The sequence below is a fragment of the Musca vetustissima genome, unplaced genomic scaffold (genome assembly GCF_032173495.1).
Source record: "Musca vetustissima isolate MV318-11 ecotype Yass unplaced genomic scaffold, APGP_CSIRO_Mvet_v1 utg6272, whole genome shotgun sequence".
Classification (NCBI taxonomy): Eukaryota; Metazoa; Arthropoda; class Insecta; order Diptera; family Muscidae; genus Musca; species Musca vetustissima.
In genome coordinates, this window is record NW_026879433.1 from 82030 (window position 1) to 94435 (window position 12406).

Consider the following 12406-nt stretch of genomic DNA (forward strand, 5'->3'; position numbering starts at 1 on the left):
CTTTTTACTTCTTTTTCCCATCTAAGTTGATTTATTTAAGGGCACTACCCCGATCCATTTTGGTCCACGAAGGATCCGAAGATCCCCAGGGTTTCCACAAGGCACAGAGAGAAGTTGATCTAGGAGACCTAGGTCAGTTTCTCTCTGCACTTCATGGAGACCCCCTTCCCATCCGCCACCCGGGAAGACGCACCTAGTAGGAGATTGACAACTCCCCTATCGGCAGTAAGTGTTTTGACTATCTCGGCCGCTCTCGTGATTGCAAGGATTTCTGCTTGAAAAACGCTACAAAGATCGTTAAGTTTATATGAGTTGTAGATTTCTAATTCCCAGTAAATGCCTGCACCCGTGGCATCCTCCATCTTTGACCCGTCTGTAAAAAATGACAGACCAGGCAGAGGCACTAGTCCAGGTTTCCCTACTAGGAAACTCTACTCTGATGTTAAAATCTCTATGAGAGGGAACATAGTCACTAATGTAAGTACTCCTCCTCAAGAAGTCACAACCTGGCGTCATGTTGAGGATACAGCGTGACCAAAGTCCAGCGACTTCCAGACAGCCGTTTCTCGGAGCCTCAGGGCACATCTAGCGGCCTGGAATTTAATCAGAGAGTTCAGTGGTTGGATGTTCGAGCTTGCATTCAAGGCGGCCTGTGGTGTGCTTCTTAGCGCTCCGGTGGTCAGGATCGAAGCCGATCGTTCTAATTTGTTCATTTTATTCAGCAGTATTTTTTTGTTGACCCCCTACCACCATACAAGGCATACATACGTAAGAATGGGGAGTACGACCGTCACATACAACCAATGTATGATCTCTGGTCTTAGTCCCCAAACCTTACCTATGGAATTCTTGCAGGAATAGACTGTTGTTGGTCATTTCATAGTACGTTCCATTTCATAATACTCCTCCTTGTGGCGTGCTTCTGTTGAAAGGTTGATAATTATGCTTTCCAGCATTCTATCAATCCAGTCCGTTAGAAGTGAGGACATACCTGTGTTTACGAGAGCAGAATGGATAGGAACGCAGCCAACCAGCTCATGTAAGGCTGTATCAACTGACTTGCCTTTGATGTAGGCATGCTGGGAGTTGCTAATTTTATTTGGGTCAATAGTTTTCCTAATTTCGGAGTCTAGTAACCTTTCTAGAGTCTTGAGTAGAAAGGAAGAGAGGCTAATCGGTCTATAGTCCTTTGGTAGAGTATGACTCAGCTTCTTGGCTTTCGGGATGAAGGTCACTGTTATATCTTTTCATAGACTACGTATGTATGATAAGAGTAGACAATACCTAAAAATGTCTTGCAGAGTGGCTAATACTCGTTCATCTGCGTGCTGCAGCATGGCCGGTATTATACCATCTGGGCATGGGATTTGTAGGGTAGAAAACTATTTATCGCCCATGCCAGTTTTGGGTAGCTTATAGTGTTTTCTATCAGCTTCTTCCCCTCCCTGGTTCGAACCTTAAGCCGATGCGTACACTGCACATCGTCATTATGGTCCTTACAACCAGGGAAGTGGGTTGAAGATGGAAGATCAAGAGTCTCACTACCAGAATTTGACCACGTCCTGTCATGTTCGCTTAATACTACCCCAAATCTAGCAGACCCAAGACTCACGTTTAGCCTTCTTGATTTCATTCTTGTACCTATTGAACTGTTCTCTATAAACATCCCAATCTTTACTGAGTTTTTTCTTACTAGCTCTATTATATGCTTTCCTTGCATCATTCCTTAAGGATGCAAGGTTTTATGACCACCATACTGGCTAAGCTGAGAGGACTCACCACTTGAATGAACTTGTTGAGGTGACCAGGTATCAAAAGGCTCCTTCTAACACTGACTGCAAACCGTAGAACACTGATGGACACGAGGTCCCAGCGTTAGGGGGGTCACTTTTAAGAGCTGGTGACCCAGACCTTTGATATGGGTATTTAGCGGCGCCATTCTCGCCTCATCAGTTCAGGGATAATAGGCACTCAGTCATTACCGAGACTAAATAAAAGAAAAAATGTTTTTTAATATTGCCCGAATAATTACAAAAAAGAAGGATGATTTTCAATTAACAACGTAAAAAATGCATTTATTTGTTACACATATTAATATTTTTATTAAAATTACTTTTGTGAATTTGTCATTGACATTTTTCTTTGGGTATTTCATTTTGGGCTGGTAAACAAACAATGCATCTACAATAAAACCGATGCCTGATTGTTTTTAACTGTGTCGAAAATACGTGGCAGCGACATTTTAAAATAGTATGCAATGTAAATATTTAAAATAGTATGCAATGTAAATATTTGGTACTGTTGCATTAAGGATGCAAAGTAAATAACTTTTTGGAAGTCAGCCTGTTTCTCAGAACAGATCGACGTGTGTTCGATACACTTCTACCGTTAAAGTGAATGTCAGAAAATGCTCTAATTTGGTTCTAGCCTGAAACAAATGAGCGCCAGTTTGGTACAATAAGCGACCATTTGCCATTCGATTTTCGGCTACTACAGTTCAATATTTTAAATGTAAAAATACTCTGTATCCGAACAACACTTAAGCAAAAATGTATTTATGTTTTTATAATATTGTTTTATTATTTTTTTTTTTTTAAAGTTCCCGATAGATAAGTGAAAATAAATGTCCATACTTTTAAATTATCAATGGTATTATTAAATTTATTATTTTATGTCCGTAGATAATTTATAATAAAACAAAACAAACAAGACCATTGGTAGATTACATTAGGTTATGAATATGTCATGAAGGCATGTAAGCAAAGAGATAGAAACCGTAAAGACTTAGCAAAATGCATTTTGACCAGCGTTCGAAAATAAACATTATGGTACCGTTCCATAGTGTTCTGTACCGTACCAAGGTGGATAGGTACACTAAAATAACGTACTGTACCGGTACACAAACACTAAAAATATTTTTAGCGTTACTGTTCCGGAGCACAACGAAAATCTTAGCTTACCTGCTGCGGTACACTAAAAAATCGTAGTGTACCGACAGCGGAACACTAAAAATCGTAGTGTTCCGGCAGTGGTACATTAAAAATTGTAGTGTACCGACTGCGGTACATTAAAAATCATTGTGTTCCACTGGTCGGAACACTAAAAATGTTAGTGTTCCGCTGGTCGGAACACTAAAAATCTTAGTGTTCCACTGGTTGGAACAATAAAAATCGTAGCGTTCCACTTACTGGAACTGTACTGGTAGTGTACCATACACGTCTGTTTTTTATTTTTTGTAGGTAAAATGAGATAAAATAATAAAAAAATAAAACTGATTATAACTTTATTTGCAATTACAAAAGTGAAAATGTCCATCAGAAATAGGTATTTTGGCCAGTTTTTGTGACAAAATTATTCAGCTTTGGATAAAATGTTCATTGATTTACACAACGAACATGATTTTTCCCATAATATTGGGAGATCTCCTTGTAAAATGTTAGTACGAAAACATTATTTCTTAAAATAATTATACCTGCATCCATCTATGATTCATACTTTTAGGAAATTTTAGCAAAAATATTCAAAATTTGGTGATTGTCACACAATCAACATAGTAATTACCTGTTTATTCATTAAAAGAAGTGCACAAATTACGCGGATATAGAAAACATATTTTTATGATTTTGGGATAAATATTACAAAACCACACACAGGTACCATATCAACAACGAGTTTCATATACATATCCATTATTGGAATATTCTTCCTTTTTATGATTTTTGCACAGGTAGTCTTATGCATTACATTTTTCCAATCAACACAATCGATTATGGAATTTTCAGTTGCGAGTTGGCATCTGATTGAATTTTCACTAGACGACCTTTTTTAGTTATAAAATATTTATTATGTTAAACGGTTGATGCTAATAAAATATTACTAATTTTTAATAAAATATATAAAAAAATTTAAAAGTTTTATATTTATTAAATCTATTGGAAAACAATAAAAATATAAATTTTATTCATAAAAATATAACAAATACATCTTTTTGTGTTCCGACAAATGGAACACTATGATTTTTAGTGTTCCGCCAAATGAAACACTACGATTTTTAGTGTTCCGACCGCGGTACGCTACGATTTTTTAGTGTTCCGACCGCGGTACACTACGATTTTTAGTGCTCCGACCGCGGTACACTACGAATTTCGTTGTGCTCCGGAACAGTAACACTAAAATATTTTTTAATGTTTGTGTACCGGAACACAAACGCTAACATTTTTTTAGTGTTTGTGTTCCTGGTACGGCACACTACGATAGTGTACCGTTTTTTTGCGAACACTGATTTTGACAAAATAGTTTATGTAACAAATGTAGGGGGACTCAAGCGTAACAGAGGCATATTAAGAATAAAAACGCTAATCAACTTATAATCAAAGTACAGTTCTCACGAAATGACGTCCTTTTGGTCCGGTTACGGTCAAAAAGGACAAATAAACCTAGACATCACTTGAAAAAATATTCCATGACATTTATTATTAATACGGAAAAGTAAAGTAACTAGTGTATCCATAATAATATAAAACATATTGATGCATGTACTATGTTATGGGAATTATTTTTAAATGTTTAAAGCAGTATAGTAATGTTATGACCACACCAGAGGGTGTATATAGTTTGCGGAATTTTGCGGAAAAGTAAAGTATCTAGTGTATCCATAATAATATAAAACATATTGATGTATGTACTATGTTATGAGATTTACTTTTAAATGTTTAAAGCAGTATAGTAATGTTATGACCACACCAGAGGGTGTATATAGTTTGCGGAATTTTGCCCTGAGACGGGAATTACATTCCCAAAAAGTTAAAGTCCACATATTGTTCTGTCGGCCAACTATTCTCCAACGGTCCAACTATTCTTCTCGTTTTTATTTATTTACTGATACAAAACTATTTCGAAAATTTTTTTAGTTTCATGTCAAGAACACTATCACCTGAATACACCCCCAATACTTATTGTGCCGGATAGGAATTGGCGTATTTCAGAAAACGAACCAGTTGGTCAAATCATTGCTAGAATCCGTGCGGATGATCCAGAAAATGACGACCTTATATATGGACTTGAAGCGCAATATAAAGTTCCTTTTCATATAGATCCTGTAGGAGGCGTTGTGTATCTCAACGAAAGTCTGGTTGGCCGGGTAAGTACGATGCTATTTAAATGCAATGATTTAGATTAATTTTTTTTTATATTTTAGGGTGGAGAAAGCTTTTTCCTATATATTACTGTTACTGATGGTGAATTGACAGCAAAAAATGAGGTGTATGTTAATGTACTATCTGCACATGACACTAAAAATAAATATTATAGAACACCTCCTTCTATTGCAAAAGTTTTAAATAATGTAACATTATTGTTGCCATCTTTTGATCGTCTACCAGGAGTGCAGTCTATTCGAAATCAAGCACCAAATTTCAAATTCTCGAACATGTCACCCGCAAATGACAGCAATATTCAGCCAGTATATACATCAAATGTCGATACCCATATCTCTAAGCAAAATAACGGTAACGATACCAGAAATACGAATGAGTTGAAGAGTATGGATAATAATCAGACTCGTCAAACAACAACTCAAAATTGGGGTTTAAACGATACACCGGGAAAGAAACCTGATAACTTTTCATCAGAATCGCCGTATAGTGAAAACGACAAAAATGTATATCAATATAGCGCACAGATATATCTAATTACGGTGACAATTTGTAGCATTTTCCTGATCAGTGTCGTAGCAATTAGCATAGTGTATCGAAGACGTCTATGCTCTTTTGGTAAAAATTTAAATTCCAAATCGAAAGAAGAAATGGCAAGAGCGTCCAATCAAAGTAATTTTAGCAGTATGAATTTAAATGACGATAGTCGTAATTCTATGGTTCTGAATCAATGGCACGGTCCCATGGCTTATAACAATCGTTATGTACCTTGGGAATCCGACCATCAAAGAAATCCTCAGTACAATGATGAACAACAACCAAATGTAAGTGCTCTACTCATTTATATCATTTATTGCCTATTTAGAAATTTTAATAAAAGGCGAATTGAATAAACAACGTTTTACATAATGAATACACAATATTGTACTTAGTAATATTGCAATAACACCAAATGCAAATTGCTAAATGCAAATAACTTATATGACTTTCGCATGACTATATGTATATAAAATATCATACTTTTATTTATTATTTACCGGAAAAATTTTAAATCTATTGTCGAAAGAACTGCTATTTAACTGTTGAATTTATCGCGAAATTTAAATTTTTCCAATTTTATTTATTTTTTTTTTATTTTTCCACGTTCCAAATGTTACTCTTTTATACACTGGATAGTAGAAGGAGATGGAAACAGATTTTGCTTAACATTTTTATGTGACTCTTTTCCAGAGAAGAATGTTAGATTATTAAGTTCATATCTACCAAACAGCCGATACCTTCTGCTACTTAGCGGTATATATCTAAAGTGGTTATGCTTCATTGGTTGAACCTCTTTCTCATCCTCACCATAATCCATGCCATTGATGTCCCATTTGGATGTAAGTGATTTAATCCTGCACTGACCTTTTATAATCTTGTAGTGAGTTCGATATCCATTGTAATTCTGTAATTCTGCAGCCAGGTTCCTCAGACTATTTGTTGCCGCCTGGCTTTGCTTTGCGTCAACTTCGGCCGTAAGTGGTTCACCGATCAGAACATGTCCCGGGTCAGCACGCCTTTGTCATTTGGATCGTTTAACATTGGAGAAATGGGACATGAATTCAGTATTGCCTCGATTTATGTGACTAATGTTTCGTAGGTTAGGGAAGCATTTGCTGCGCTTCTTACCAGAAGATGTTTGATTGACTTGACAGCCGCTTCCCAGATGCCAGCAAAGTATGGGGATTTGGCTTTTTGCGCAGCAGGGGTGGGTATGACATCTGGTAGCCTATTTTGGCTCCAACAAAATTTGTTGCGTTATCAGAATATAAACTTTGGCAGAGCCGCGTTCTGCATCGAATCTTTTGAGGGCACCCATGAAGGCCTCAGTTGTGAGGTCGTTCACTAATTCTAGGTGTCTAGCCTTTGTAGTGAAACAGAAAAAGACTCCAATGTAGGTCTTATGTGGCCTTTTTACTTGCAGCTTGTGAACTGTTAGAGGGCCACAGTGTCAACCCTGTTGTTAATGAATGGTCATGCTGATTCGAATGGCAATAATGATACTTCAGGAAGACCTTCAAGGGGTAGTAAGCCGAAATTGTCCAGGAATGGTGAAAATTTGCGTAAATTACTTGTTCAGCGCAATATTTATGTGTATTCAGCTTTTCAGTATCTTCCCTAAAATTCGACTCTTGTATAGTTCGATTGTTGTAAGTGTTCACTGAGCCTTTGATTAATGATATTGCACTTGCTTCGATTACTGAAACGCAGGGTGTTAGCTATAATGCGTTGTAGACGGGCAAATGTGTTGATGTGTCTTATTAAATCCATAAAGTCAGATGAAGCTACTGAAGTGACAAGAGTCTCTGTATATTGGTGGCCACAACGACTCGTTTTCACGAAAAAACAGAGGGCCACAGAACCAAAGTCCACAAAGTCAAATTTAAGAGCGGCTGTTGATATCCGCGAGATGAAACACTGGCTGGATTATGGCGCCATTGATCTGCTTGGGTTAATTCTTGAATGGTTGCAAGTCTGTTTGCCAAAAATGTGTGAAAGGCGGTACACGATGAGTTTATCCAAGCCAGAACGATCTCTGAGTCGGTCCAGATGCAAGCTGAACTCCAAGTACTGCAGCGCAGAGTACTTGGTATGGTTTGTCGCTTAAAGGGGGGACCCGAGATTTTGGGCAAAAAATTCGAGTCATGGTAATCCCATCCTTGAATTTGGATTGGATGTATGCCACTGCACCGTTTGCCTTTTCTGATGCGTCTGTGAAGATATGAATTGACTGCGGCACCTTTCCTTTGCTAATGTGTCGATGTACCCGAAGGCTTTTTAATGCGTTCATGTCGTTTTTGAAGGTAGCCCATTTTTATGTATTTAAACAGCAATGTGTTAATATTATAACTAGAATGTTTACTGGAATGAACTTGATTGTACAAGAAAAGACTTAAGACTAAAAAAAAGATATGGTGCTGTGAGTTTATGGTATTTGACACCTACGTTGGTAATAAATTCTTTAAACTCTGCTGAAACAAAACAAGTGCCATTGTCTGAAACCAATGTGTTTGGCACCCCATAGGTAGCAAATAATTCATCAAGAATTGCGATTGTTGCAGCTGAAGTACTGGTATGCGTTACTTTTACCTCGATCCATTTACTGTACGCATCGGTGACAATAAGAAGAATCGTTCCGAGAAATGGACCCGCGTAGTCCACATGAATGCGATCCCATGGCCCTTTGGGGTATTGCCAGTGGTGTTTCCTGAATTTTGGTGGTTCGTTTCCAAACATAGCGCAGTCATGACAACTTTTAGCTTCACCTTCAATATCCTTATCAATTCCTGGCCAATACACGAATGATCTTGCGAGGCCTTTCATTTTGACGATACCCAAATGGCCTAAATGTAAGTCCTTAAGAATCTTTGAACGAAGTTTTTGAGGTATCACCATTCTATGTTCGAAAGTCAGACAATTGCCCGCTATATTATAATTAACTTCTGGGGACTTATAACCGTATGCTTGGAGGGATTTTCCGGTCTCCAATAATCTTATGATCTTCTCATCTTTACGTGTTTCCGAAGCCACTTTATCTGCATTCGTTGGAAGTACATCAATCTGGTGAATTAAAAATGAGTCAAAATCAAAATTACCCTGTTCACTGCACTATCTTTAATAGCTCTCGAGCAATAATCCGCGTTAGCATTGGCTTTTGTCGACTTGAACATTACACTGAAATTAAAATTTCCCAGGAAATCCGCATAGTTGGCCATACGGCTGATACATAAAACGGGTAGAGACTTATTTGGATCAAGAATTTGCGCTAGTGGTTTGTAATTAGTGTGAAATGGCGAGCATATAGGTAGAGGAAAATTTTCTGAACAGCCCATACAATAGAAAGGGCTTCCTTATCCATTTGTGGGTATTTGCGTTCAGTTCCCGTTAAAGTGCGACTAGCATAAGCGACAACACTGCCCCCAATCCTGTACTGCTTGCATCCGTAGCCAATAATAGTGGTAATGCTGGATTATATGGTATCAACACTTTCGGTGAAATCAATGCATTTTTGATGTCATTATACTCTACGTCGCCCTCTTTTGTCCACTGAAACGGATTTTCCTTCAGCATGTTGTGAAGTGGTCTGCTACGTGTAGAAAGGTCTGGTATAAATGAGCCATAATATGTGGCTTTCCCGAGAAAAAGTTGTAATTCCTCTTGACTCGAAGGTTTTGGTGCATCTCTTATTGCTTCCACATGTTTATCGGATTTATGTATTCGACTACCATCAATCTTGTGACCAAGAAATTCAATTGTTCTTGCACCAAACACACATTTCGATCGTTTTAACTTCAATCCTTTTTCCTTTAGCCGTACCAATGTCGTCTTCAATACTGTATGTAATTTTTCGAAACTCTCCGCGAAAATTAAAATATCAAAAAAATTGCAAACGTTCGGAATGTCTTGCAAAAGAGACTCCATAGTCCGCTGCCATATAGCCGGAGTGTTTGCGGCGCCGTAAACTGCACGTGTGAGACGTATTAAACCATGGGTGGGCGTGTTTAATGTAAGTGTATGTGCTAGATCCTCATCGATCTGCAGGTGCGAATATGCGTCGGTTATATCAAGATGACAAAAGTATTTTGCTCCACTCATTTTAATAAAAATATGTTCCGCTTTTGGAATCGGATGTTCATCCACAATGATCCGAGGGTTGACAGTCGGTTTGTAATTGCCAGTTATTCGAATTTTGCCATCATTCTTAGCAACGACGTGTGTGGTTGAAGCCCACTCTGAGAATTCGACCCTCTCATAAAACCCTGCTTTAAGTTTACGATCAATTTCGGCCACATACGCATCTCTTAGAGCAAAGGGTATTTCTCTTGCCTTGGCAAATACCGGTTTTGCATCATCCTTCAAGTGTAGTTTTATTGGTGGAAAATCCAACTTACCAGCTGTATCACTAAAAATGTTTTCAAATTCTTCTAATAGTTTTTGTAGTTGCTCCGCTTCACTAGGCATTAACCGAGGAAAATCCATCTTGATTGCACCCACCGCCTCTGATGTCGAAAATAATTTTACAAAATCAATTTCTCTAACGAATTGTTCAATCCATTCTCTGCCAAATAATGAGTCGAAATTGCCTTCCACTATGTATAAATTTAGTTTGCGTGTAGTGGTGCCCACTTTTACATCCACTACCACTCGCCCTATGCAATTGATTCTATGGCCTGTATAGCTGGTGAACCTTCTGCACGTTGGTAGCAATTTAAACTTTTTAGTGCAGCAGTTCAGATTCGTCAAACTCATTATACCGCAAGGAGCACCCGTGTCCAATTCCATGTTAACCTTACCACCATTAATTTCTACGCCGATTATTTGCCTGCCTTCACAGCCCCAACTTGGTTTACACGTTGAACAACATCGCAGTCGTCATCATCCACCATGTGCTCATCATCCACCACATTGTGCGGTCCTTGATTTGCATACCTTAGCGATGTGACCGGTTTTGTCACATCTGTAGCACTTGACATTACGAAATTTGCACTGGTCCCTGGAATGCTGTCCCCCACACCCGTAACACTTGGCCCGTACTGCATTATTTGTCTTCGACGTGTTCAATTTCGAAGTGTCCTTGGTATTCGTCGTTTTATACTGTACCTTCAATACAGGAGGATCCACTGCACCACTCGCTATGCTTTTCATTTCCAGTGCGCTATGCTTTTCATTTCCAGTGCGGTCATATGTGACACGTCCAAACGTTGAGCAATTTCATACGCTGTTTTAAAATTTTCAGGTTCCTTAGCAATTATCTGGTCACATATGCTACGCGACTCCAAACCAAATAGCAGCTGTTCAGTTAGCATTCTGTCCAAAAACTCTCCGTACCCGCAATGTGTGGCTCCTTTCCTAAGACGTAGTATATAATCTGCTAATGATTCTTCCTTTCCTTGAATTATTTGACGAAACTTTATGCTCTCCGCAAATTTATTCTTCATTTTGTCAAAATGATTCATCAACGTAGACTTGATTTCCTCGAATGTTAAGTCTTGTGGCACTCTCGGGCTTATTAAGGTTTTAAGCGCAACGCCGAGCTCTGACCCCGCTCTGGTGTCATATATGGTGGATAATACGTTATGGGTTGCGAAGGCTCCTTTCTCCAAATGATAAATTGAAGACGACGATCCTTAGGCGAAACGAGTTTTTGTCGTCGATACATCTTCTCAACATCAGTTGTGGCAATTTAAACCGCAGTAGTATGGGGAACAAAACGCAGTAGTATGGGGAACAAATCACTTTGAACAGTTTTTGCTGAAACATCAAATACGTCCCGAAGGTTAGTAGTTGAGCTTTCAATGCGTTGCACGGAGTGATGTCGGATAAAATAGCTGTCCCATCTCCTTGTATTCTTCCATGAAATTCCCATACTGAGCTTTTAATTCCGGATTCTGCGCCCTTGATTCCTAAGTTGTTGTTGCGGCTGATGATAGCTTTTGATTTTCACAAAGGGTATTGCGCTGAAATAGTCTGTGAACCCCATAGTCGCATAGCTTGCATACAGCATTGCCATGTTTTGAGTTCCTTTAGTTGATGTTCCTGAAGCGCACGATTTGGCTGACGCTTTTTTCTTCTGACCCATGGCTTCCACTGACTGAAGCCGAGTCCCTAGATATTCTAGGAATTGGCATGTAGACACTCTTGAGTGACATCATGCAGCTGTTTTATGGAGGCTGCTGACTTCCCAGATGACGGTTGATCAATTAGTTTCTGCATTAGTGTGCATACCAGTACACACTTGTTGTTTTAACCGTCTTGTAATGTTTTCCAGCCTGTCTCATAATTATCAGCTGTGGCGGAAACATGGCTGACGATTTTTTCAGCTTCACCGGTTAGGTTCGCCTTGATATACCATATTTCTTGCACAGCGGGAATATTTTGGTTGACTACCAACTGTGAAAACAGGCCAGCGAATGCAGGCAATTTCAACTAATTCCCGTCAATTTTAGTATTGTAATTTTGGGAAGTGGGAACACGTTCGGATGTGCGCACTATGCCATGTATTGTGCTGCAGGTACAGTTGTATGCTTGAAATTTTGCAACACTATTTCTTCTACAAATGTGTAAAAGCCCATGTCATATGCTTTTTCGAGTGGGTTGGCACAGTTTTCCCAAATTGAGAAATGTAGCTCATGGATCTGTTCCCATAGATTCTCCTTTAATTTCATGTTGTTGCTGTTGGATCTGTTGCGATTACCCTTTTTAGAGATATCATT

At 38.6% G+C, this 12406-nt stretch overlaps 1 protein-coding gene across 1 annotated transcript in view; it reads left to right on the top strand.

Annotated features, from left to right (window-relative positions):
- The first annotated feature begins 774 nt into the window (after positions 1-774).
- The window catches only part of LOC133324338 (tyrosine kinase receptor Cad96Ca), a 127543-nt gene continuing 115911 nt past the window's right edge, over positions 775-12406 (top strand). Inside the window, exons 1-3 of the mRNA XM_061533183.1 lie at positions 775-805; positions 4911-5140; positions 5198-5952. Coding sequence (XP_061389167.1) covers positions 775-805; positions 4911-5140; positions 5198-5952 — 1016 coding nt within the window. The remainder of the gene's footprint in view (positions 806-4910; positions 5141-5197; positions 5953-12406) is intronic.